Here is a 27370-nt window from a genome sequence, read left to right as displayed (position 1 = left end):
CGCGAGCACGTCGCAAAAGGGGGAAGGGAAGCTGAGATTGGAGGAGAGCGACAGGAAGGTAAAATATAACACCTTTTATTTTTTATGTTTTTAAGTGTTAATGAAAGTAAAAGAGAAATGTTTTGAAGTGTATAACGAGTTAATGTGAATCCGTTCCCAATGCAAAGCGCGAGGACAGAAAGTTAGCTTGTTAGCCAGCCAGCTAAACCAAATCCACCAGGCAGTTGTTTATTGCGTATTAACGTGACACACTCAGTCATAAAGAGGTTATAAAGCTAAAAAAAAAGCTCTATAAAGCATGGATTTGGCCCATTTTAAAACACGTCTCCGCGTGCAATTACCTTGTTATCGTGTTAAATCACATGCACGCGCAGATCCTATGTTGCGTCTCCAGGTAACGGTTTAATGAGGTAATGAGAAGTTTAAACCGTCCGATGACGTCACCGCCAGCCAATTACGCGCGTCGGGGTGAGGGAATACAATCTGTAAAAGTGAAATAAAGTGAAACTAGAAACACAAAAGGTGATGTGTGTGTGTGTATTCAGTCAGGTCCTGTTTGTGTGTGTGTGTGTGTGTGTGTGTGTTTTCTGTTTGGAAAGAGATGACGTCATCCTCTGGAGAGCATCACTATGGTTATAGACACGACATAAGGTTGAATTTAGACTGTGTGTGTGTGTAGGGTAAAAGGTGATGGAGCAGCTCCACACACACACACACACACACACACACACACGTCGTTTTCATGTCTAACCTGGAGAAGTGTGGTTTGTATTTGCATACTTGTGCTTGGCTTGTGGTTTTTGATGTAATAATGTCTGTGACATCACCGTGTGTTTTCTTTTATCCTGATCGGTTTATTGTTTAGTGTTTCTCCTGAGATACGGCTTGGTGTAGCAAACTGTTGGGATCGGAGACTGGTGTGGAAGACGTGACGGTGGGGGTTGGGACGTACTGTCTCTGTTCAACGCAGTCATGTTTTGTGAGGGCGGAGTTAATGGTCTCGATTGGTTACAGTGAAAGTGGATTGTGGTCTTGGGCAGTCAGGCATTGTGGCGTAGTCGCTTTGTTCTGGAGTCTGATTAATTACAGTGGCCTTAGCAGCCAGCTACTGTGATCTGATTAAATACAGTACATTGTGTGTTGGGGCTGCCATTTGATTGGTTTACCTGAATTTTGGGGTGGCACCTATATATTAACTGATTGTGTGCTGTGATCTGATTGGATACGGTAGATTTTGTGGGCAGGGACTGTTCTTGGTTGAATACAGTAGATTTGGGGGTGGAGACTGTGATTGGATACAATGGATTTGGGGACGGGACAACGGGCAATGTTAAAACTGCAGGTTTTTGATTGGTTATAATGGATTGGATGGGGTGGGGAGGGACTGTGTTCTTGATTGGTTACAGTGGATTTGGGGGCGGAGACTGTGTTCTTGATTGGATACAGTGGATCTGGGGGGTGTCCCTATGGTCCTGATTGATTTTGAGATGTGTTCTGATTGGATACGGTGGATTTTGAGGGCAGGGACAGTTCTTGATTAGATAGAGTGGGTTTGGAGGGGCAGACACTATGTTTTGATTGGTTACAGCGGATTTGGGGGGCGGGAACTATGTTTTTAAATAGTTACAGTGAATTTGGGGGGCGGGGATTGTGTTCTTGATTGCGTACACTGTCCTTTGGGGTGTGCTCTTTGGTCCTGATTGATTTTGAGACGTGTTCTGATTGGATACAGTGGTATTGGCACTAACGTAAGACTTTGTTCCCTCGTTGTGTTTGTAGACTGTGGACGAGAGGTTCTGTGGTCTCGTGGTCCGCCTGCACCCTGATGGCACACCAGGAGATCCGTCACGCTCTTCACCAGACGTGACTCTAGCAGAGAACACGGATTCGGGATCAGAGACCTCCCTTTCCCTCCCGTGTGAGTGACCTGTGTCTCCGGGACCTGCTGCGTCCTCTTCAGCTTTCTCACAACACGTTACTCCGTCACAGGCGGTATGAGCGAGGACTGGGGACGCAGCATGGCGAGGGGACAGTAGCTCAGGACTTGCCATGGAAGGAGACGTGGAAGTCGCAGTCCACACTGAGGTTAGTACCGGAAATCAGTTGTTTATAAATTAATTTATATAGACAAATTATACACACTGCTGAATGTGGCTGGATCTGCCTCATGGAACAAGTTACTAGCCTGTCGCTAACGTTAGCCGAGTTACACACCAGACTGGACGTCATAGTTCTGCAGATAAACATCTCTATGGTTAAACTTTAGTTTAGTGACATCATAAACCAGAGCTCATGTGCACTGAGGAGGTGTCTGTGTGTGTGTCTGTGTGTGTGTCTGTGTGTGTGTCTGTGTGTGTTTCAGAACTCGAATGGTTTTACTCAGGAATGGAAGCAGACTGATGATCTGATCAACGAACGCTCCACACACACACTGGTAACACAACTCTCTGTAACACACACTCCACTCAAATGAGTGTGTGTGCACGCACGCGAGAGTGTGTGTGTGTGTGTGTGTGTGTGTGTGTGAGTGTGTGTGTGAGTGTGTGTGTGCGCACGAGGGAGAGAGTGTGTGTGTGTGCACGAGAGAGAGAGTGTGTGTGTGCACGAGAGAGAGAGTGTGTGTGTGCACGAGAGAGAGAGTGTGTGTGTGCACGAGAGAGAGAGTGTGTGTTTGTGCACGAGAGAGTGTGTGTGTGTGCACGAGAGAGTGTGTGTGTGTGTGTGTGTGTGCTCGAGAGAGAGTGTGTGTGTGTGCACGAGAGTGTGTGTGTGTGTGCACGAGAGTGTGTGTGTGTGCACGAGAGTGTGTGTGTGTGCACTAGAGAGAGTGTGTGTGTGTGCGCTAGAGAGAGTGTGTGTGTGTGCGCGAGAGAGAGAGTGTGTGTGCGCGAGAGAGAGAGTGTGTGTGTGTGTGCGCGAGAGAGAGAGTGTGTGTGTGTGTGCGCGAGGGAGAGAGTGTGTGTGTGCGCGAGAGAGAGAGTGTGTGTGTGCGCGAGAGAGAGAGTGTGTGTGAGCGCGAGAGAGAGAGTGTGTGTGCGCGCGAGAGAGAGAGTGTGTGCGCGCGAGAGAGAGAGTGTGTGTGCGCGCGAGAGAGAGAGTGTGTGTGCGCGCGAGAGAGTGTGTGTGTGCGCGCGAGAGAGTGTGTGTGTGCGCGCGAGAGAGTGTGTGTGTGCGCGAGAGAGAGTGTGTGTGTGCGCGCGAGAGAGTGTGTGTGTGCGCGCGAGAGAGTGTGTGTGTGCGAGAGAGAGTGTGTGTGTGCGCGAGACAGTGTTTGTGTCACTGTCTCGCGCACACACACACACACACTGTCTCGCGCACACACACACTCTGTCGCGCACACACACACACACACTGTGTGCGCGAGAGAGTGTGTGTGTGCGCGCGCGAGACAGTGTGTGTGTGTGTGTGTGTGTGTGCGTGCGAGACAGTGTGTGTGTGTGTGTGCTAGAGAGAGTGTTTGTGGAAGAGAAAGAGAAAGTGTGTGTGGAAGAGCGTGTGAGTGTGTGCGTGTGTGTGTTTTCTGATCTTCACTGTGCTGATGTTCCCCAGATGTGTAATGGCATTAAGGAGAACGGTGACGTCAGCGGGAGTGTGTACCTTAGATCTGTCCCGGTGAGTGAGGGAGAAGGTCAACTCACATCAAACAGTGTGTGTGTATCTATACTCAGTGTGTGTGTGTGTGTGTGATGTGTGTTTCAGATTTCAGTGCTGAAGCAGAATGGCCTCCTACAGTCGCTGGCCGCTGCTGCAGAACAAACAGAAGCCGATGGTAAAATTAAATGAAAATGTACTGGATTATAATGTATGTATAATGAACCACATTCTGAATGTTTAGTGTGCGTGTGTGTGTGTGCGTGTGTGTGTGTGCGTGTGTGTGTGTGTGTGTAGATGTGGACTCGGAGCTGGAGCGTGCGCGGCAGGAATGGGACGCCCTCGAGAGCATCCAGCCAGGTGAGACCTGGTGCCACGCCTCGTCTCCATGGTAACCTCACCTGGATGCGGGCCATCTTGCGTCACCATGGCGACGAGGCAGCATTACATCATCACACTGAGCTGAGCCTTGGGCTTTACTTCTCCTCTCATGTGGAATAAATCCGAGTAGAGATGTTAAATAAAATCTGACTGATTTTAATACTTTCTGATTGTTGTTGCCATAGAGATGGAGAGAAGGTGTGTGTGTGTGTGTGTGTGTGTGTGTGTGTCAGTCATTTGGCTGATATTTACTAGCTAGAGGAAGCTTATAATAAAGCATTTTTATACTTTATAAATTAAAAGGCATGTCATATTTAAGACCTGCCTAATTTTTAAAACGGAGCCTCACATGTTCAGAACGCTCCGCCCCGTTTTCCCCTTAAAAGGGCACCCACAATGAAAATAACCTTGATTCCGAAATAGTTCAGATTTTGCTGGAATATCAGGAAATAAAAGATAGTGTGTTTTTGTGTTGCCATGGCAACGGGTGCGTCTGACCAGCGAGTTGATTTAAGTGGTGATGATGTCATTTCCTGTGCAGTTCCCGTGGAAGATCTCGCTCCGTCCGCTCTGATCTCTTTCAACGAGGCGCTGCAGCACTTTCAGACCACAGACCTCACCGAGCTGATGGTGAGAGCGTGTGTGTGTGTGTGTGTGTGTAAGAGAGAAAGAGAGAGAGAGATTATTCCATTATTTATGTCTTTTCCGGTCATTTCCAGAGGAGCATACAGCCGACGGTGCGCAGGACGGGATTGGCCGTCGTCACACACTTCCTGTTTGGGCCGCCACGCCTACACAAGGAGCTGGTGGAGGAGCGAGACCTGGTGTTCGCCATCGCACAGTGTGAGCACAGTGTGAACATGCCTGCTTGGTTTTTTAATGCAGAGTTTAAAATGTTTCGCTGATGACTTTCCGGTAACAGCGACCCTAAAGTGTTTTATTCCTCTTCCACCTCTGAAGTGTTATAATCATTATAATGAATCATTATAGTATCATTATGCTTAATCTACTGTCTTATTTTACTCTGCGTGTGTCTGTGTGTGTGTGTGTTCAGGCTCTCTGGATAACACACAGCCGGTGCACATGCGAGTGCTTCAGACAATCTACCGCAAACTGACATGCGCGAAAGCAGACTGTCCTCGATACGGGCCGCACTGGGAGAACATCGGCTTCCAGGGTACGGAGACGGACAGGGGGCGGGGCTCAGTGTGTGAAGGGGCGGGGCGAGGGACACTTGTTTATCTACAACCTACAATTGATTACCCATGTCAAGAAAATCTTTGTGTGTGTGTGTGTGTGTGTGTGTGTGTATGTATGTGTGTGTGTGTTGAACACAGGTACAGATCCCGCTACAGATCTGAGAGGAACCGGGTTTCTGGGTCTGATGCACACACTTTATCTGGTGATGGACCCGGAGACGCTACCGCTCGCTCGCGATATCTACAGGCTCTCTCAGCATCCTGTACAGGTCTCTCTCACTCTCACACACACACACACACACACACACACACACACACATATGTTTATGAAACTATTCCTCATATCGTTGTTCTTCTTCAGAATTTTCCGTTCTGTGTGATGTCCATCAATCTGACCCGCATCGCTCTGTGTGCTCTCAGGGAGGAGGTTCTGACCAAGTGAGTACACACACACACACACACACAAAGTGTGTATTTTATTTTAGTTACTTATAGTGTAATTTATATTTGTAATTTTCTTTTTTTTTTACTTTATTGTTATTTACTTTGTTATTTATTTTCATTATTTTACTGTTTTGTGTTTTTCATTCATATAACGTTTAGTCAATTTATATTTAATTCTATAACATTACAAAAATAAGATCATCACCTTAAAACCATTTTTTATAATATTTAAATTTTTATATAGAAATAAAAAAAATATATTATACAGTTTTAATAATATACATATTATTTTTGAATGAAATATATATAATATAAATATTTATTTTAAATTTAAATGTTTATTTTATTTTATTTAAAACATATTCAGGGCAGGTTTTCTCTGCTGCAACTTTATTAGATTTTGTGTTTATTTTATTTTGTGTTTATTGTGCAAATAATATTTAGTTAATTTAATTTTATTCTATAATATTACAAAAATAGGGTTAGCCCTAAATATTTATATAGAAATTATTTTAAAAAAATTATTTGAAATAAAAAAAATATTTATATATAAGTATATATTCAAAGCAGGTTTTTTACGGTTTTAAATTTCTATCAGCTTTAAAAAATGTATTAATCTATTCCTGTAATTAACGCGCATGCATTTGCGTGGAATTTAATTCACTCATAGTCGCATATTTAAAAAATGTACAGCGCCATCTGTTGAATTTTGAGATGAGCTAATGATGTATTTATTTATTAATTTACATTATGATATAAGGGTGTTTTCTATTTAAATTTCAAAGTAACATATCTTCTCTTCTTGGGCCCGAATGCGATGAAACAAAGTCTATAAGTGACCTCAAGCTGAAAAAACCCCAATAAAACCAGTTCAACCGTCTTTACATGATGCAGCACAAACAAACAGACGAACAAACATTTCAAAAATTATCTTGATGTGTCCTGTTAGTCTTATTAATCTTACGGCGGCCAAAATAATCTTCGGAAATATCTTTGATGTACAGACACGCCCACTTTATTATATGTGCAGATAGATTTGTAAATGTTTTAATAAATAAAATTTATTGTAGTCGGATCAATCTTCAGTTTCTCAGTGTGTGTGTGTGTGTGTGTGTGTCGGTCCACCCCGCCTCAGGGAGTGTAACCGGCGGCAGCAGGTGGTAGGCGTTCTGAACGAGTTCTACGTGGCGGCGTTCCTGCACCTGTACCAGGAGTGGAGCGGTCAGAGGAAAACCATCTCCGACTCGGGATACGTCCTCAAAGGTCAGAGGTCGCCAGACTCATTACATTACCGTCTATAACACTGCAACACTTATTTATACATGTATGAGACTTTACTGTAAGTGTGTGTGTGTGTGCGCGGGACAGATGTGGAGCTCTATTCTAAGAAGAACCCAAAGCAGCTCATCAAACACCTGCACTGTTACCTGCAGGAGAGACGCACCGGGATCGGCCACCGCACGTCACCTGACCCGCTGTCACACGGCAACCGTTCCCTCGACGACGGGACGTCTCACACACACGGAGGGAAGGAGGGGAAGATGAACTTTACCGGAGTGTGTGAACTTCCACCTGAGATGGAGGGAGAGGCCAGGCTCATCTAAAAGAGAGAGAGAGAGAGTGCTAGTGAGGGGACATGAGAGAGTGACGGACAAGGAAGACAAACTGCTTCAATAAACTGAGGAGAGGAAAAAGAGATAGACAAATAGAACGAGAGAGAGAATCAAAAAGAAAGATGAATTAAAAGATGGTGACAGCAGGTGTGAGGACAAGAGAGAGTGAGAGTTTCCCAGGAAAATAGAAAAAGAAGACGGAGTACGAGAGACAAGAGAGAGAAAGACAGACAGGAAAGGAGAAAGAGAGAGACAGAAAGAGACAGATGAGTAAAGATGGACAGAAGAATATTGACAGAAAGAGAGAGAGAGAGGGAACAGGAGAGGCAGAAAGAGAGAGACAGACAGAAAAGGAGACAGAAGAAGAAACCGAATGAGTGACAGAGAGATGGACAGAAAGAGACAGAGAGAGAGAGACAGACAATCTGGAGTGTCTAATCAGTTTCAATTCACTCTATTCGTCTCTTCATGTGCTACCATTCTCACAGTCAGTCTAAGAGACAGACAGGGACAGAGAGAGAGAGAGACAGTTGATCTCCACTTTATCTTATCTAAGAGCTCCCTGACATGTCCCCCTCCCCCCTTTCCCTCCTGCCCCGCCCATCTCAGAGACAGGAAATGAGTGACTGTGGCGCTTCACCAGACTGAGAATGTACCATTTGCACAATCTTTATATTTTCACTAATTTCCTTCCCGCACACACACAAACACACACACACACACACACACACACTGTCTATAGAGGTATATAGAGTCCCTGAGACTAGTGTGATTTGAGATGCAGCCCGAGCTCGTGACTCGTCTTCACACTAAACCGCACTTTCAATCCACAGCACAGGCCACGCCCACTGAACACTCTACAACACGCTAGGACGCTTGGAGTCCAGGATCTGAAGAGATAGGAAGTCAAACAGGAAGTCAAACAGGAAGTCTCACTGATGATGACTGCTGATGTTCCCACACCTCCCCCCCAGCACTCGCCGTACAGTAGATTATCTCACAGCGGTTGGTTAAGGTGATCTCCGTAACCCCGCCCCTTGTGTGATGTCAGCATGACACGTAGCACTAGCGCTGTAGCATCAGATGTTTTATTTTATCTCAGTGTTGGCTTTCCGTCCGGTCCGGTCCGATCCGGTGCGGTCTGATGCGTCACTGACTGGATTCATTGCGATATTAAACGTACAGTGCGTTAAGGTCGCAGAACAATCGCGCGGTTTCACCAACTCTGTACTCAATGTTAAGTCTTTTAACTAATTGTTTCCCCACTCAGGGTTTGCTAGGTGTCCACCATAACACTGAACACGTGTGCGTGTGTGTGTGTGTGTTTGTGTGCTTGTGTTATAAGAGACAAATAACTTCAGTTAATGTAAATGTAAGTGTTGGACTTTATTGTAGATTCTGTTGTAAGTCTTCACTCAAAGCCGGACTTCATAAGGACTTCATAACACACATTTCGTCAGGGCGGCATCACTTCACGCTCACTTAGATTGACCGGCTGGACAGACGAGTGTTAAAAAGCATTGTGATTTTAATTTTAAATAAAAATCTAATAATATAATTATATGTTTAAAGAAAAGATATAATTATGTGATATCATATAGAATGAGAAAACGGGTATAATGTACAGCGGAAACTCGGTGTACAAAGTTAACCTGAGATTTTAAGGTGAAATTTCGTATTGTGAAACACATTGTCTCATAGGAAATGATAGAAATGCAGATAATCCGTTCCAGCCACCCAGAAATATTACCAATATTACAGATTTCCAAAACAATCATATTTCTTTCATATAAAAACAATCAAAACATTTTAAAAGACATGAAAATTAAGTAAAATATGAAATAAATAGACATTAAACCTCACTTAACCTTAATTTATGATTCCTCTTGGCACCGGCTGCTTTAAAAACCAAACTAAAAGTGGCTCCCTTTTCTTTTTGCTACCGTCCTTGACCTGGGACCCCGTGGTTCTGTGTCTTCACTAAACCTTATACAAAATAAAGTTAACTCACTTTTCTTGCCTTTCCACTGACACAAACAGGTTTTGGATGGCTTCCGGATGTACGCGCAACTTAGCTTTGGCGCGGTTCATTTACTAGTACCTAAAAAAATTAGTTCTTGAGGTGAAGATTATTAAGGCCAGCGCGTTCGTACCACTGTATTTTTTCTGTGCGATTTTTAATGGAGTAATTTAAAGATTTTTCTTTGTTTATTAAAACTTAATACCAAACCGTCTTAGAGCGGCATCACGCTTCGTTCAATCTCTAATTACATGATTGCTATTATTTTTACAAAAATTTAGATTTCATGATGAACTGGGCTCTGGCAGACAAAAGCACATTTCTGTGATTTCCTCAATTTAACCTAAAATCCTAAAGAAGCAGCAGGTTCTACACACACTCAAAAACTTAAAAACAAAAGGAGAACATGTTTCTTTTTTCACGTCAATATGATGATATTGCACTAATGATCAGAAGGTCACAGGTTCAAACCCCAGCACCAGAAAAACCCCTTTTCGGCCCCTGAGGAGGGTCCTGAGCCCTCAACTGCTCAGATGTATAATGAGATAAAATGTCGCTCTGGATAAGGCCGTCTGCCAAATGAATTTATTTTAATTAATTTTTAGAAAAGACCAATATATAATTGTTTGACAGAAACTCCTCGGTTTTCAATATACTTTATCCGTCTGTCTCTCGTAAAAAAAGATTCTTTAGTCTGAGCTGCGAGACACGAATGCACCGCTGTCTTTACTTCTTCATCAGAAGTGAATCTGGGTGGACGTGTGCGTTGAATCCAAAATTTAGTCTTCAGCTCTTCAATAAGCGTCTCACTGTAATGAACACTGTTGATTGTTAAACATTTTCCTGATCATGTTCATCTTGTTACAATAATTTTATGAACTAAAACATGACATAAAATGTTTATGTCCAGGATGATACGAGCTGAAGCTGTTCAGGTTCTCTCACATAGCTGCTTCTTCTCTGTTGTTTAATGGCGGTTTCAATCGCAGTCTCCGTCTCCCTCATCTTTCTGGCCTTTTAAAACCGGTTATCCAGTCCAATGTTCTTTAAAAAAATGTTAAATACTTCCTTCCCTGATCTTGTCTCGGCTTGTCCTGTGTCTCGACCTCTTCGTTTGCTTTATCCAGCACTCACACACACTCCAGCACTCACACACACTCTTATCTCTTCCACACGCTCCCTCTTAGTACCGCTCTGCACCACTGCTTGTGTAATTCCGCGCTTATAAACGTATCACAGTGTAGCTTCTAGTCCGAGTCATTCAGTGTGTCTGCACGTGTGTGTTATGAAGTCGCTAAAGAGCTCGGCTCTGACCGGAGTCTCGTCGTGTGATCGGTGCTGGACGCTAACGCTGTAGCATCGGACTCAAATATCAGACTTATTTTTAACGTGAAGCAAAATATAATTTAATGTTTAAGACACAGTGAGAGAACTAAATCTGCATTACATCAGTTTAGTTTTACAAACATTCCTCTCCTTTTTTTTTTTTTTAGTTCAAAGTGTCGATTGTTGATTAAATTTGTCCAAACATCAGGACGTCTGTTGTACTTAAGCTTTTTAATTTCTCTGTGTATCTGCGTACTGACAGTGTTGTGGACATCGTGACGCATCATACAGCTGATAATCACACACACATACACATACACACACACACACACACACACAGGGACTTTGTTGCACTTCAGTGAATGTAGAAGCTCTATTTTATAAAGAGTGTGTTTCGGGTTATACAGTGATGTTGCACAGAGTAATAAAGACACGCGAAATAAAAACAAAAAACCTTTGTCTTTATTCTTTTGTTCCTAAACTCATACAGTGCTGCGAAAAAAGTAATTTTTTCATATTTGTCACACTTGATGATTGGGATCATCAAACAAATGTTAATATTAAACAAAGATAACGCGAGTAAATACAAAATGCAGTTTTTAAATGATGATTTTATTTATTGATGGTAAAAAACAAAAACAGTCTGAACCTGCCAGGCCCTGTGTAAAAAGTAATTGCTCCCAAACCTAATAACAGCTTGTGCCATCCTTGGTTGCAATAACAGTAGTCAAAAGTTTGTGATAACTGACACTGAATCTTTCACTTCACTGTGGAGGAATTTTGGCCCGCTCTTCTTTGCAGAATTGTTTTAATTTAGCCATGTTGGAGGGTTTTCAAGCATGAACGTTCTGTTTAAGGATCTCTCTGTTGAAGTCACGGCTCTGTTCATTAGGTTTATTAAGACCCCAGTTTCACAAAACTGTTCAGGTGCATAAAGTTTTACACACCAGCTGACACCGGAGACTTCTTCCATAACGCTTGTAAAATCAACGTTTCATTGCAGAAAACTTCAGCACGTCCACAAGGACACGTTTGTATAAGTAAAATGACATTTTACAGCAAATGTAAAGTTCTAAAGTTCATAAGATTTTCACAAGACTTTACAATCTGCAACTTTAAGTCTCACCTTTTAACATGTTTTTTATTTTACTGCATAAATGAAAAACAGACAAGTATCATTTCCTCTGACTAATGTGCCTAATAAATTGTCACAAATCCAACTATGTTACTATAGAACGATATGAGCGATACGATCTGAATACATGCTTTCTAATGCGTGTTTACTGAAACAGCTAATAAACTCCTTCCTCAGTAGTTATGCCACAGATCCTTATGTAGAGATGTGCGGAGTTGTGATGTGACAAAAGGAGAACATGTTTCTTTTATTATTTACGTCACCATATTTACGTAAACATTTACTGCTCTTGAGTTGTCTCTCCATCTCTGTATTGTGTAAAGGAAACGCTTCACCACTAGGGGACAATCTGTGACTGATCGTATACTCAAGTGAGTCAATTCATTCGACTCAGCTCAATGAATCGACTCTTTTGAATCTCTTTTTTTCCCCCCATTTACATGATTGTGTAAATTTCTACCAACACACACACACTCTTTGGCTCTGAGCAAAAATGTTCTCTGAGCACTTTTGGCTCACATGACCTCCACTTTTAAATGCAAACCTGCTGCCTTGACACACACACACACACACACACACACTGACCATACTTCTCAACATCTGCGAACAAGCTAATGAATGAATCCGGATGAGTCACCCTGTCTTCTAACAAACCACGAGGATATCAATAATAAGACTTTATTATTTATTACTTAAAAACTCTTCCTGAGCGAAATAGCCAACACACACTTGCAATCATTTACACACACACACACTCTTCTATTACAGCACAGCCCATAAAGACTGGACGAGTGAATGCTTGGGTGTGTGTTTTTTCTTCTTCTTCATTTTTCTTGGAATCTCAGAATCGATCCAGATTTAACTGGAATTTTTAGCAGGAGTCGCATCTGGCGTGCAGAAGACAAACGAAAGGAAGATCCAGGGATGTGTAAAGCAGCCAGCAGTTGTACGTTGTAAGAGTGAGAATAGAGATTTTTCTTTTTCTGGGAAATGACTACAGTAAAACAAATACAGCTCGTACGCCAAAACGTGTCTGGCGTCTAAAAGCTGCTTTTTTATAGTTTCACACACTTTCTAGATAACGTTGCTAACAAGCACATGAGGTTTAGCATGGGACATCCCTGGAATTCAATTTTAGGCCACACTCCTTATCTGTCTAATTCATACTGCAAAGCAAAAGCTCCAGACTCCAGACTAGGGTCAGGTTTTCATATTTTGGCTGCTCTGAAATTCGAAAGCTATTTTATCTGAATATTTTTATTCTCATTTGTTGTGTTGCGTATTTAATAAGAAACACATCAAGGTGTTGTGCTGCACTTTATTTTGCCTTGTTCACATACAGTACCTGATTCAGAAAAGATAGATAGATGGATGGATTGGTGGATGTTTTTATGCATTTGGAGGAAGAATGGATGGTTAGACATAGGGATGGATGGATGGATGGATATAGATGGATGGTTGGATTATATGGAGAAGGATGGATATAGATGGATGGATGAATGGATATAGATGGATAGTTGGATTATATGGAGAAGGATGGATGGATGGATGGATGGATATAGATGGATGGTTGGATTATATGGAGAAGGATGGATGGATGGATATAGATGGATGGTTTGATTATATGGAGATGGATGGATGGATGGATATAGATGGATGGTTGGAATATATGGAGAAGGATGGATGGATGGATATAGATGGATGGTTGAATTATATGGAGAAGGATGGATGGATGGTTGGATGGATATAGATGGATAGTTGGATTATATGGAGAAGGATGGATGGATGGATGGATATAGATAGATGGTTGGATTATATGGAGATGGATGGATGGATGGATATAGATGGATGATTGGATTATATGGAGATGGATGGATGGATGGATATAGATGGATGGTTGGATTATTTGGAGATGGATGGATGAATGGATATAGATGAATGATTGGATTATATGGAGATGGATGGATGGATGGATATAGATGGATGATTGGATTATATGGAGATGGATGGATGGATGGATATAGATGGATGGTTGGATTATATGGAGAAGGATGGATGGATGGTTGGATGGATATAGATGGATAGTTGGATTATATGGAGAAGGATGGATGGATGGATGGATATAGATAGATGGTTGGATTATATGGGGATGGATGGATGGATGGATATAGATGGATGATTGGATTATATGGAGATGGATGGATGGATGGATATAGATGGATGGTTGGATTATTTGGAGAAGGATGGATGGATATAGATGGATGGTTGGATTATATGGAGAAGGATGGATATAGATGGATGGATGAATGGATATAGATGGATAGTTGGATTATATGGAGAAGGATGGATGGATGGATGGATGGATATAGATGGATGGTTGGATTATATGGAGAAGGATGGATGGATGGATATAGATGGATGGTTGGATTATATGGAGATGGATGGATGGATGGATATAGATGGATGGTTGGAATATATGGAGAAGGATGGATGGTTGGATTATATGGAGAAGGATGGATGGATGGTTGGATGGATATAGATGGATAGTTGGATTATATGGAGAAGGATGGATGGATGGATGGATATAGATAGATGGTTGGATTATATGGAGATGGATGGATGGATGGATATAGATGGATGATTGGATTATATGGAGATGGATGGATGGATGGATATAGATGGATGGTTGGATTATTTGGAGATGGATGGATGGATGGATGGATATAGATGGATGATTGGATTATATGGAGATGGATGGATGGATGGATATAGATGGATGATTGGATTATATGGAGATGGATGGATGGATGGATATAGATGGATGGTTGGATTATATGGAGAAGGATGGATGGATGGTTGGATGGATATAGATGGATAGTTGGATTATATGGAGAAGGATGGATGGATGGATATAGATAGATGGTTGGATTATATGGGGATGGATGGATGGATGGATATAGATGGATGATTGGATTATATGGAGATGGATGGATGGATGGATGGATATAGATGGATGGTTGGATTATTTGGAGAAGGATGGATGGATATAGATGGATGGTTGGATTATTTGGAGAAGGATGGATGGATGGATGGATGGATGAATATAGATGTAAGGATATGAATCTTTTGTCCAGTAAAAAAAAATCCTGATGTCTGTAGTGCAGCAGGTGGTTGTACAGTATTCAGAACGACTAGCATGAATGATTGTACAGTTAGCGAACTGAGGTGTGTAGCAACAGATAGAAGCATAATGTCTAACGTAAACATAACATCTATGTGTTATTTAATCAATCTTCTGTTATTTGATTCAGTGAATTAAATTCATGCTTGCTTCACACTTATTACTAAATTATTTAACCATAAATGGTCCACAGTTGCTGAAATACTTAAAAAAGATACTACAGATTTAGCAGAAAATAAAAGCCTTCCATCCTTCCTTCCATAGCGTCACTGCGACTTCTTCTTTTGATTTTATGTGTGTTTGGTGCAATACTGCCACCTATTGGGCTAAAGTGTGGAACAGGACATCAGCATAATAAATAAAAGGTTATCACTTTAAACAATTAACACAGCATTCCAGTGTTTATTTGATACGTTTATTGGTTTGTAATAAAAAAAATAGCTGCTTGAGAAACAAATTAGACAGTAAGCGGTAATGCTACTGTATAGAATCGAATTAAAAAATCACAATGCAAAAGAATTCAGTCTAAACAAATCCCCAGTATCCCTGCAGCTCTAATGAACAGAGACAGTGAGGAGGAATTACAAGCTATCCAGGTCTCAGGAGGTTAAAGTGCTTAACCCCCTTCTCAGATTTTACAGGAAGTACAAGCAGCTCGGAGTTCCTGAGAGGCCTCATGGGTACCTCAGGAGATCAGGGGCATTCAGCTAACTAAACTGACTAAAGCTGTAACTTGTCTACGAGCTCTGCTATATTCAGTCGAAAGTTCTGAATAAGAAGTAACTTTTCTCCATGATGATTTGTAGCATCAGTCTGCCACTTCACGTCACCATTTCTGACTCACATTATGGACCGTGGACAGACCTAACGTCTGTTCTAAATTTCTGACTTGGACAATACTGTATTACGTGCAGTTTTTTATTTTTTAACATTCTGTTTTCATTATTGACATTTTTTCAATCAATTCATGGCTTCATTTTCGCTAATCAGATCAGGGAGAGTCATTCAAATTAAAATCCTGTGTGTAAAGTCTGTAAATTCTTTCCTAACCCTTCAGCCAAAATATTAAAATAAATGCATGTGGTTTATTAAAACACAGCAGAGGACCTGCTCCAGAAACCACAAGGGTTTGGATTTACAAAATTAGAACTGCTGAACGGTTTTTAATTTGTGATATATGTTTAGTTACAGTGGTTTTTTTTTTTCATCTTCATGTTTTTGGTTCAGGTGTCTACATACATGCTGTCAGCTTTCAGATGATGAAGTCTGGATTGGGTGGTCCGGGTTTGAACCTGGGGTCCAGCTGTGGAAGTACTGGTGTCTTTCGTAATTCTGAAACTCCTAATCTGGCCACAGATTCAGGCACAGAGCTTTAATCAGTTAACCGATGTTTTATTTTATCCAACTATCTGCTTTTTTTCTAGCATAACAGGCACACACATGGGGTGTGGACTGCATGGTGTGGTCCAGCGTGTGACTGTGTCTGTAATGTGGTATTTTATATACTTAATTAACTGATTTTATAGCAAGCTGTATCTTGTTAATCCCAGTAGCATGGCTATATGAGCTGCTTCAACAAATCCCATTCCATTTCTCATTTCCAACATGTGTCATTTTTGGCTCTACATGCCCAGACTGTCTCCCCCAGATCAACAGGATCTACACTCCTTCATTAACACACCTTTTTTGTTTCTATACAGTGTGTCTCCTACTCCTATGACTGATGACCTAAAGAGGCTCATTTTCGGTTTGCTGGTGTCTTTGCTCTCTAGAGCCCTGTTCAGAAGATCTCCATCATAAAGATGTCCGTCCTTGATGAGATCTCCAAATGTCTGGCCATGAAAGATGGGAAAATATCAACACTGTGCTCAGCTTTAAGCAATTCCCCATATGTGGGATTCCCAAAATCCTGAAACTGTCCAACATTATTTGGTTTGATTTAGGAAATCTCAGGTGCTACTGTAAAAGTCTGGATCAGGACCTGCAGCATCTTCAGTAATGAATAATGTGGGATGGGGAATAAAAGATGCAGTGCAGGTCATGGGAGTACTTAAGTTTAGCCTTTGTTGGTTTTGGACTGAAATTAGATTTTAAAGTAAAGACTAAACAGATCACTTAGACAGAAACCTGCTTGGTTCAGGGAATCCCAGCTGTAGGGATGATACATCACTTATGGGTTTAGATGGTCCTGAAGGCCAACTATGTCACATGGGCTGGCACTGTAAAAATACCCAGGCCTAATACAGAACCCTAGAATCTCCAAATAATAACCAGGCATGACCAGTGCTTATTGGGCTTTTGACAGTGTCTGTAATTGTAAGATAATTGAGCCTAATACAGAACCCTGGGATCTCCCAAAACACGCTAGTAATGGTACTTGTAGTATCCATGCTAATAAATATCTTATTTTTAACTATGAAATAAATTTCTGCATTACGTTGTATCTACATTCTACAGTGCCAATTGTATTGTTCCTGGAGGCTGAAGGCTACAGTAACATGCCACTTGATGGTGATGTGATTAACAATGGAGAAAGACTACGACCCACCCACTCGGTCAAGCTAGGGATTGCAAAGGTATCTAGGAACTTTAAACCTATGATTTTCACCAGCAGACATTTTTAAATATATCCCATTACACAGATATATTCTAAAACACAACATAAATTTAATTTGTTCAATCACATATATAAATGCTCTTCTCGCCACATGAAGTTTCTGAGATGATCAGCCAGATTTCTCCATCTGTGAATGATCAACCCAGGAAGTCCAGAGCTGCAGGCAGAATTTCTTCTCATCTTTAGCAGCACTGAGCTAGCAGCACTGCTAAAACCATCACACTCATCCTCCTGTTCTCCACTCGTTCCTTCTGTAACTGTATCTGATCCCACCATCCACCCCTGTGGTTCACCAGAACCCCCGGTCCTCGGCGTAGTTGTGTGGTGGCCATGAGTCAGAGAGACATCACTGTTTCCAGTATGAGAAAGGAAGTGGAGATGTTCAGCAGAAGCACAGAGAAATCTATCTATCTATCTATCTATCTATCTATCTATCTATCTATCTATCTATCTATCTTTCTAATTGTCTTACTTTCTCATCTTTTTATGTGTTTCTTCTTTCTTTCTTTCTTTCTTTTACTTTTCACTTTCTCCTATCCAATAACAATCTATCTATCTATCTATCTATCTATCTATCTATCTATCTATCTATCTATCTATTTTCTTGTTTATTTTCTTTACTTCTTTTCTCTTTATGTATCTCTCTACTACTTTCATTCCTTCACCTCTTACTCCCTGCTTATCTATCTATCTATCTATCTATCTATCTATCTATCTATCTATCTATCTATCTATCTATCTATCTATCTATCTATCTTAATTCTCTTTTCCAACTCTTTCTTGATTTATTTCCTTCCTTCTCTCTTATTTGTGCTTCAATTCACTCCTTCCCTCTGTCTCTTTTGCACACTTTCCTTCTATCAGTATTGTCTCTTCTACCTCCTTCTTTCTCTTTTCTCTCCACTATCTCTCATTCTTTCTTTTTTATCTTCTCTTATGATTTGCCTCACTCTCTCTCTCTCTCTCTCTCTCTCTGTATTTATGTGTGTGTGTGTGTGTGATCAGTTCCACATCAATGAGAAGTGTATAAGTTGTGTTTAAACCTACAGGTCCTCCTCCATCTGAGCCTGTGGAACCTTCCGGTGAATGTCCCCCTCCCCTTCACCCTAACTCCTTTTTTTTCTTTCCTTGATTCTTTCTCCTTCTTTCCATCCTTCCATCATTACTTCTTCCCCTCCCCCACCCCTCAGCAGGTCGTGTCATGGCTGGTGTGTTTGCAGTGTATTATTATTCATGCTACAAAAACTTTATTTTATTCTCTCTCTCTCTCTCTCTCTTTCTCACACACACACGCACGCACGCACACACACACACACACACAAACATATAAACAACCATACACACATACACATGTCTGTTTCGTACTAGCAGAGTTTACACAAACACTAAACTCACTCCTGTTGTAATCACACATGATGCTAAATCTTAGCTACGAAGTCCACGAGTCAGTTAGCTAGTCGATGCTAAGTGTAATTACAGTGTAAATATAGTTGTGGGGATTGTTTTTGTTTGGTTTTTAGCGATTTGCTAACACAGCTGGAGCAAATGTTGACATTTCGCACAACTCTGTTGTGTTTCCTCTCTCACTTTAAAATGTCAGTTATTACTTAAGGACTATGCTAACTAGCTAGATATTAGATTTTTAACAACAGACTCTTTCAGTGTCCTAAGCAACAGGTTACCTAGCAACAATACTTTAAAAATTTTACATTATGATTTTATTATTTTTTGTTTTAATAAACACATGCTAACGCTTCTAGCTACGGTTTACTTATCTGGGCTCAACACAGCATGTTCTCATTGTTTGTGCGGTTAAAGCTGGAAGAACGTTGTTGCTAGCTGGACAGACTTCTCACGGTGTTGAAAAAAAGGGCTAATGATTCAGAAGACAGATGAAATGAGGAATGTAGAATGGCTATTTTTATTTCAGATATGTGCATAAAATGCTAATAAATAACAAGATTTACACATTTAGCATCTAATGTTAACGTCCAAGAGTTCGGCCATGTTGAAAAATTTGCTCTCTATCTTTCTTTCATTTGCTCTCTTCCTCTCCCTCTATATCTCTCCCTTTGTCAGTATTTCATGATTTTGCTTTCTTTTTCTATGTCTCTCTAATTCTGTTTATCTCTTTCTCATAATTTATTACTTTCTCTATCTCCCTTTGCATGTCTGTTTTTTATTACTGTCTGCCTAATCTCTCCATTTACAGCATGTCTGACTCTATCTTTTATACATTTTCCATCTATCACACTTTCTCTCACTCTGAACACTACTTTAATTCTCTCCTTCTCTTTTTCTTTACTCTTTTTTTCTCACTTTCTTTCTTTCTTTCTCTCTCCCTCTCTCTTAGACACCACCCCAGACTCTCCTCCTCTCTCTCTCTTTGTCTTTCCCTCTCTCTCTCTCCTCCTTCTCTCTGCCCCTCTCTTCCCTTCGTTGCCTCTGACTCCCCTCTCTCTCGACGTCCTGGGTGGAGAGCAGTGTGTGTGAGTGTGTGTATCAGTGAGGAGCACCATGCTGACACACACGGCCCAGGCTGCTCTCTCTCTCGCCGCCGCGTTCCTGCTGCTGGACGTCACCAAAGTCGGGGGATCGGTGATCGGGGCAGTACGGCAAGATGAGGAGGAGAGGAAGAACGACACTGCAACAGGTACTGATGAATATATTAACCCCAGTTAAGAGGAACTATATAGAAATTTAGGGTGTAGGTCAAAGTCCTTATCCTTTACCGAGATGATAACGAAAATAACACAACTAGTGAACGTTGTTAGATAAACACAGCTCATTTCTCTCTGTTTGAAGCTGGAAATAATCTCAAGCTTCACAACAACATCTAAATGATTAAATAACACAGATATAAATTAGATTGTGTCCAATAAAGCAGAACTTTCTGAAAAAGAAGTTCTAATGAAACATCTTCAAGAGGGAGACACCAAGGTTTCTTCTCAAACCATCTATGATTAAACCGTTCTCCTGAGTCACACCTCAATTACCATGATAAACAAGTACTCAGAGCCAATTCAGACAAAAACACGCCTGATGGAAACACCACCTGGGAGAAAGCCGAGAAGGAATTCGCTGCCAGAAGTGAAAGGAAGCTTAATTTTGATGATTTTTTTACAACCCTAATCAAAAACAAAAGCGAGGTCGTGGATGAGGCATGTGTTAGCCTTTACCTCGAGAAGTTCTGTGTAGATCATGGCTTACTGGACTATTTCAGGGGTCACGTAGTTTATGTGATTCACAGTTTACTAATGTTTCTGCTGTGAACTTTTAGACAATGCTCGAAATATTCAACTTTTTTATGAATCATTGGTCTGCTGAAAGTCCATCAGATGTTTGGGAGATCCACTCGTCCTCTTACATGGCCTTTCATACTGTAGTCAATCAAGGCACTAGAGAACCCTACAGGGACCTAGCTGTTGTCCATTGCAAGACCTAAACTACAACATGCTGCGAATCACTATTTAGTGTGATGGAAAGTCACACTAAGTCCAGAATTGTCACAATCGCAGGTCTCTCTGGAGGCACCATTAACACATTATAGCACGATTTATAAGTAATCAACGTGTCACCCATTGTGTATTAAATCATCTGCTTTCATGTGCATACCCATAGCGCTGCTATATTTCACCTTTCATACAACTAATGATGTCAGGGCCATGTCGAAACTAGAAACTCTGAGTGCTAGCCAGTGGGAGGAAAAAACTAAGTAATAACATGACTAAATGGTGTTCTATCATCCAGAGAATGTGAGTTGTTCATCTGGGGTGTTGCTATAGCCGTCCGTAGCCAGAAGCCTAGATAGCAGATTGGACACGCTCACTCATACTCACACGCTACACTAGCCAATCATGGCAGTCTGTCAGCTGATACAAGCAGAAGAGATCGGATAGCTGTCCTCCACGTGTGTTACGCCGCTCCCTAGCGATGAATGAGTGATAGTTCAAAGAGATGCGGTTGGCGGCTTGACATGAGTAGGAGGAAGCATGTGCTAAACAATTAAACAAATAAATAAATAATTACATAATAAATAAGTAAATAAAAACATTAAATTAAGACATGAATTAGCTCAAACATCACAATTTCCTGAGTTTCATGTCTGCAGAGACAGTAACAGAATTTGTTGGTTTGTTTCTTTATTTAGTTATTTAGTTAATGTTCACTTAAACAGGTTGTAGGTTAATGAACTAGAGGGCCATGAACTATTTCTAAAACCCTGAGCAGGGTAGTCTGGTCAGTGTAATTAAAGCTGTTTGACTGATTTATGATTTGGTAAAAAAAAAAAAAAAATTTCTAATTGCTTAAATGCCAGATTTTTCACCAAAACACTGAATATCTAAACCTCATCACTTTGACACAAAATACAAACAAATGCTCAAGAATATTTTTTTTGTTATTACCTAGACTACATTGTTGCTAAAGATTACATCGTTTCTACTTAAACCTGTGAAAAAAACCCAAATGACTCCTTCAAGCACGGTCAATTACATTACATAAACATAGAGTCGTTTAATTTCATATTTCACACTTCATAGTTCAGCAGCCTTTTGTTTTAGTATAAAGCGTGGAAAATTGTGGAAATACTGAAACTTTTTTGCTGTTTTCTAATTTATTTCTTTAACAAATATAAATAAGCGTTTCTCAATTTACCAAATGTCAAGATTTAGATTTTATGTCCTTTCGAGCATTAATAAACCCATCAAACTGAAATTGTACATAGTCTTATGTAATGTTTTTTAACCAGGTTTTCAGGAGATCTTCCTGTCGGTAGTGTTTTACGGTCATTAAGCCGCAGAAGGATGAGGAGGCTGTGTCCTCAAATATCCCCTACATTTACTGCAGAACGCTACAAATCCTGTTTGTGAGGTTACTCGCCAATTTAACACAAGGTCTTTCTTAAAAACAAGGTGTGTTCTTTGTTATTTCACTAGACATTTTGGCCATAACTGAACCCACACTGATGAGTCTGAGGGCGTGATGCTGATGTAGCATTTTCCCATTCGAACGGCTGACGTCAAACTCTGTGAATTACAGAAGAGTACAGTCGACTGGTCCAGGAAACACTAACACACTGCACCTGTTTGGCGAAGGAAATCAGAGAGAGAGAAAGAGAAGGAAAAATGGCAGAAATCCCCTCCAGATGCTCCAGACGTTTTTGAAGGCCAGACGTCTGCGCAGTTCAATGTGTTTTAAAGTGACATCGCAGATAAAAAAAATAAGTCGCAGTTTAAAATTACGCAGCAAACATTATAAGCTATTGTAAAACTTGACCCATCCTGATTCTTTGCTTCTTTGTGTTGAATTTTGTAAGTAAAAGTACAGATGTGTGATCCCTGTCAGGATAAATGAGTTTGATTTGAAAAACATGACAGTCGAGTCGAAAGCTTCAGGAAAAACGAACACACTGCACCTGTTTGCAGATTTACAAGAAACGCAGCCAATATGCATGAATACACAATTGATGTGCGGCTTTTAGACGCAGACAGTATGACAGCATTAGCACAGACGCTAAACAGGAAGGCTTTGATCTTTATTTAACCGCTAAATACCAATGCTTTAAAATATTAAGTGACGGAGCTCTGCTTTGGGGAAAACATGACATCAGTGCAGGATCGAGACAACTAGCATTGTGTGTGTGTGTGTGTATGTCCAGTGGTGAAAAGAGTTTAACAAAGTACTGCTACTCGCTACTCTGATCATCACTGTTGCCAACTTACTGTCTTTTGAGGTGTGCTATGTAATTATCATAATTTCACCCAATACAAAAAATAACAGTGGTACTGTAAATAATCTGCGGTTTCCGACAACATTACCGCAGGATTAGTGGTTTATTCCTTTCACAAAAACTGAAGCTTCAGGAACAGCTAACAGCAGCTAACAGTACTTTTTCAAATTTATATTGTGTTATTTTGTCCAGGTTAGTTGAAAGTGGGCGGGGCTTAATTTGGAGTATGTGACGTCAAGTAACCCCGTGTCCCGGTCAGTAACAGAAACATACAGATTAAGCAACTTATTTCTTTCTTACTTAGTCACCTTTTTTTACCAGCAGCCATGTATAAAACTAGCCACATGAAACTCAAGTTAAATACTACTAATGAACATTTTGTTAAAATAATTGAGAAAAGTTCAGGGTGATTAAACACTGCAGAGTTTCACTGAATTTTAGGTTTGACGATTTAGAAGAGCAGAAGGATCTTTCTTAAAGACTAACCAGTAGTTCCTTTTTTTGGGATTCGATCCCACAACCTTCTGGTCATTAACATGTAACCTTAACCGCTATTTTCCTTCAGAATCTGATGCTTACTCAGCAGTGGAAAAGATAAACACACTCAGGAAACTTTCAGTGTGAGGCGATATAATAAAGTGTGTGTGAGTGTGTGTGTGTGTGTTTGATATTTTTTAAGTAAATATAGGTCATGACTGATTTGGGGTTTTTCTAAGACGGCACGCCACAAGATTTTTCCATGAGGCTCTCTGCGGTGTCCTTGATGGAGGATTTAAACCTCTGACTGATGAATAAAGCAGAAACAGCAGCATTTAAAAGAAACTTAATTACCCCATAGTCCGGATAAAAGTGTCCCTGTGTGTATTTTTTCCTGGACTAATAAGACAGACGATTTTTAATAAAATTCATTGACCAATTTCACTTTATTTTTAAAGCAAACAAACTCATGCTTCAGCAGAACAGAACATAACATCAAAATGCTTTGACAGCAAAATTAGACAAATCCTGTAAACCTTTTGCAAGCAAAGTAAAAAGTATTGCAAACTGATAGATCATAATTTGTGAATGTTTTCTTTAAGTCACAAGGGTGTTAAAAAGCTCAAATGCCCGAATATTATATTGAAATCGTTTGGGTTATGTCAGTGTGAATTTTGTGTGAATTAGGAAAACACTACAGTATATCTCCATCCTCTACAGTTTTATCACAATGGATGAATCAGCCTGCAGTGTTTGTAGTTACTTAAGGTTGTGCATTTTAGTATCCATAAGATTTTGTGTTTTTGTAGTGAGTCGCTGTCAGCAAAATGGAACAAGAATTAAAAAATTGCTGAATTTTGTTGCACACAAAGTCTTTTTAATTACAAAGAATTGTTTTCTCACAGGAAACATTATTAACAATACCAAAACTTCAGCTTAAACTATCAATAAAATCCTTCTTTTCCAGTTTTGTGGTTAAAGACAGTTAGTTACTATGAAAGTCCATGAGTGCTGGGGAAAAGGCATGAAATGGCATTTATTGTTTAAAAAAAAATTATGTTAAGAAATCCTGCACTAATAACAGATGTAGCTTCAATGTAGCACTCTTACACGTGTGTGTGTGTGTGTGTGTGTGTGTGTAGCCCCTCTACAGGTCATGGTAATCCCGTCACATGTACAAATCCAGGCAGGACAGAGGAAACGTGTTCTCTGCAGAGGTGAGTCTGTTTCTCATCACATTTACAAATTCGCAGTATTTTTTAAAGTGTTTTTGCATTTTTTTAAAACCTTGTCACGTTTTCAGCGACAGGGAAAGCTGAGAGCATCGTCTGGATCGGCCCTGACGGAGAGAGCATCTCGGAAAATGACAAAAACATCAAAGCGCACAGACACGACGAGTCGACCAGCTCGCTCGTCATCGTCTCGGCTCGGGTGGAGAATGCGGGCGTGTACTCGTGTGTGGCTGAAAACACACACACCTCTGCGCAGGCCGAGGTCAACCTGGAGATTGTGTGTAAGTGCATCGAAACACACTCTAACATGATGATGCCAAATGTTTTTAACATTGTTATGGGTGTCAAATGTAAAGTGTGCTAAAACTGACCAATCGTAAGCCGAATCTCAAACCTTGTCTGCAAATATGGTCGAAAGGAAGAGTTTTTCCCATAACTGACTGTAATGTCCAAGTTTGTTTGTTCATAAACCAGTGTGTGTGTGTGTGCACATGCTCACTAATAGCCACACAAGATTCTAAACTTTATGGCCAAAAGAGTGTACTGAACCTCTAAAATGCCAACATCTACCAGATTTGCATCATTTAAATCATCACACACATTTAACTGACTGTGTTAAGGGAACACATTTATATATAATTATTTTTTGTCAAACTTAACCTTTAATGACTCCTTCCAGTGCTTGTCTTTATTTTCACCCTCTTCGCTGGATGTTTTTATATTGTTTATCTATAATTTATTATATATATATATATATATATATATATATATATATATATATATATTATTTTTTTTTTTTTTTTTTTTTTTTTTTTTTTTCTCTGCTTACCCTTTTACTAAAAACCCCAGAGCGAGACTCCAGACTCTTATTCACTGGACTGGGAAACATCAAGTTGGCGACTTTAGAACAGCATTAAACTGTTGTTATAAACATTATTAATGAATGTTTAACGGAGCTTTACTCAGGCAGTACCGTATATTAAGCATTGCTGTGATTTTTTTCCCCTCGTGAAAGTTTTTCAGACTCTCGTAGTCACAGAATGTTTTGCCTTTGGTCTGCTGAACTCATCGTGCTGTAAAGTGATCTCGCGAGGTTCAGCTCCAGCTCTCGGTCCGACTCTAAATTATCAGACAATGAGATTAACAGGAAGCAGAGTTTAGCTGTTGGGTAAAGTAATGGAACATACCTCAGGGTCCAGACACCCTGTATTTTTAGCTTGTGTAGTATTTTTACAGAAGAGCTCCACCTGATGAGATCAGTAGGAATGAGTGTGTGGAGTGAATCCTCAGCCTAATAAACAACAGATGGGGATTAACACTACATGCTATCAAGCACTTGGCTTTTACAGGCACATCAAAGATCTTGTATCCCTAGAAAATTAACACCTTCCCCACGTGTAAAATAAACTGTGTTAGCCGTAACTAATATACCGTGTAGGGCAGAGTCAGTGCAAACACATTCATGTGCCACAGCTTACTGACTAAACCTGAAACTTCATTCAGAAACAGTCTAATACTAATTCTTTCTCTCTCTCGTTTTTTTCTACCCATTCCCATCCCTCCATCCAGTGAAGCGAGCCCGCAGAAAGGCAAAGAAGGAGGAACGAGGGAAAAGACAAAAAGAACCAAAACCCACGAAAAAACCCAAGGGTGAAAAAACCACCAAGAAGCCCAAGACTGACAAGAAAGACAAGAAAAAGAAAGACAAGAAAAAGAATAAAGAGATTATCACCACCACTTTACCGCCGACAACCACCACCACCGAGCCGCCCACCACCGAGCCGCCCACCACCGAGCCGCCCACCACACCTCCTCAAATCGATTATGATGATGAGTTTGTGGATCCTTTTCCAGATGACTACTGGGATGAAGGTTGGAGACCTGGGCCCGTGTTTACTAAGCGTCTTAGAATCACTCCTATGAATCGGGCTCAAAGTTCATTTAGGACTGAAAATATTCCTAGCCAAGGGTAGGACATGAAAGTTGTTTAAGAAGCTTCCTACTCTTTTTTTAGTGAGGAGTAGGACTGCGCCAAGGAAAACATGTACGCTTTATGCACGCAGACAAAAACTTACAGATGCGTGACTCGCGGCATGACATCATCCTTATCAGACTGCTCCATTCACAACTGTTTAAAGCCCCTATAATAGAGCTGTGTAGGACTGTCATAGTCTGATCAACATGATTTCGAAAAGAACGAGAAACTAGAGAGAGGATAAGCGTGTAACTTGTGGAGGAGGAAGTAAAATGTAAAGAAATAATAAAAGTAAAATTCTGGCCTACTCGTACCTCAAAAAAAGAAATTGAGTGGACAGGGATTTGTGAAAGCATCAATACCACCTGTCAGTTTGCCGCACATAGCCCTAAGAAGTGTGAACCACTGTGGTAATGAAGTGAGGAAGTGTGTTTATAACAGAGAATCT

The 27370-nt window shown here is 40.6% G+C and overlaps 2 protein-coding genes across 2 annotated transcripts in view; both read left to right on the top strand.

Annotated features, from left to right (window-relative positions):
* elmod3 (ELMO/CED-12 domain containing 3) lies at nucleotides 1–11020 on the top strand. Its single transcript, XM_053504724.1, has 13 exons — nucleotides 1–58; nucleotides 1780–2085; nucleotides 2363–2434; nucleotides 3550–3612; nucleotides 3700–3769; nucleotides 3889–3951; nucleotides 4514–4602; nucleotides 4692–4815; nucleotides 5027–5149; nucleotides 5310–5440; nucleotides 5533–5609; nucleotides 6751–6878; nucleotides 6984–11020. Exons 2-13 carry the CDS (start codon nucleotides 2050–2052, stop codon nucleotides 7217–7219), a joined length of 1212 nt encoding a protein of 403 aa, XP_053360699.1. The 5' UTR covers nucleotides 1–58; nucleotides 1780–2049; the 3' UTR covers nucleotides 7220–11020.
* An 8937-nt stretch (nucleotides 11021–19957) lies between these two features.
* Nucleotides 19958–27370, top strand: part of aebp1b (AE binding protein 1b) — a 23428-nt gene continuing 16015 nt past the window's right edge. The window contains exons 1-4 of the mRNA XM_053504963.1: nucleotides 19958–20160; nucleotides 24858–24932; nucleotides 25019–25228; nucleotides 26517–26819. Coding sequence (XP_053360938.1) covers nucleotides 20025–20160; nucleotides 24858–24932; nucleotides 25019–25228; nucleotides 26517–26819 — 724 coding nt within the window. The 5' untranslated portion in view covers nucleotides 19958–20024. The remainder of the gene's footprint in view (nucleotides 20161–24857; nucleotides 24933–25018; nucleotides 25229–26516; nucleotides 26820–27370) is intronic.

This window comes from Clarias gariepinus, chromosome 9 (assembly GCF_024256425.1).
Source record: "Clarias gariepinus isolate MV-2021 ecotype Netherlands chromosome 9, CGAR_prim_01v2, whole genome shotgun sequence".
Taxonomy (NCBI): Eukaryota; Metazoa; Chordata; class Actinopteri; order Siluriformes; family Clariidae; genus Clarias; species Clarias gariepinus.
Note: the sequence above shows the minus strand (reverse complement) of the source record. Positions and strands in the feature narration are given on the sequence as shown.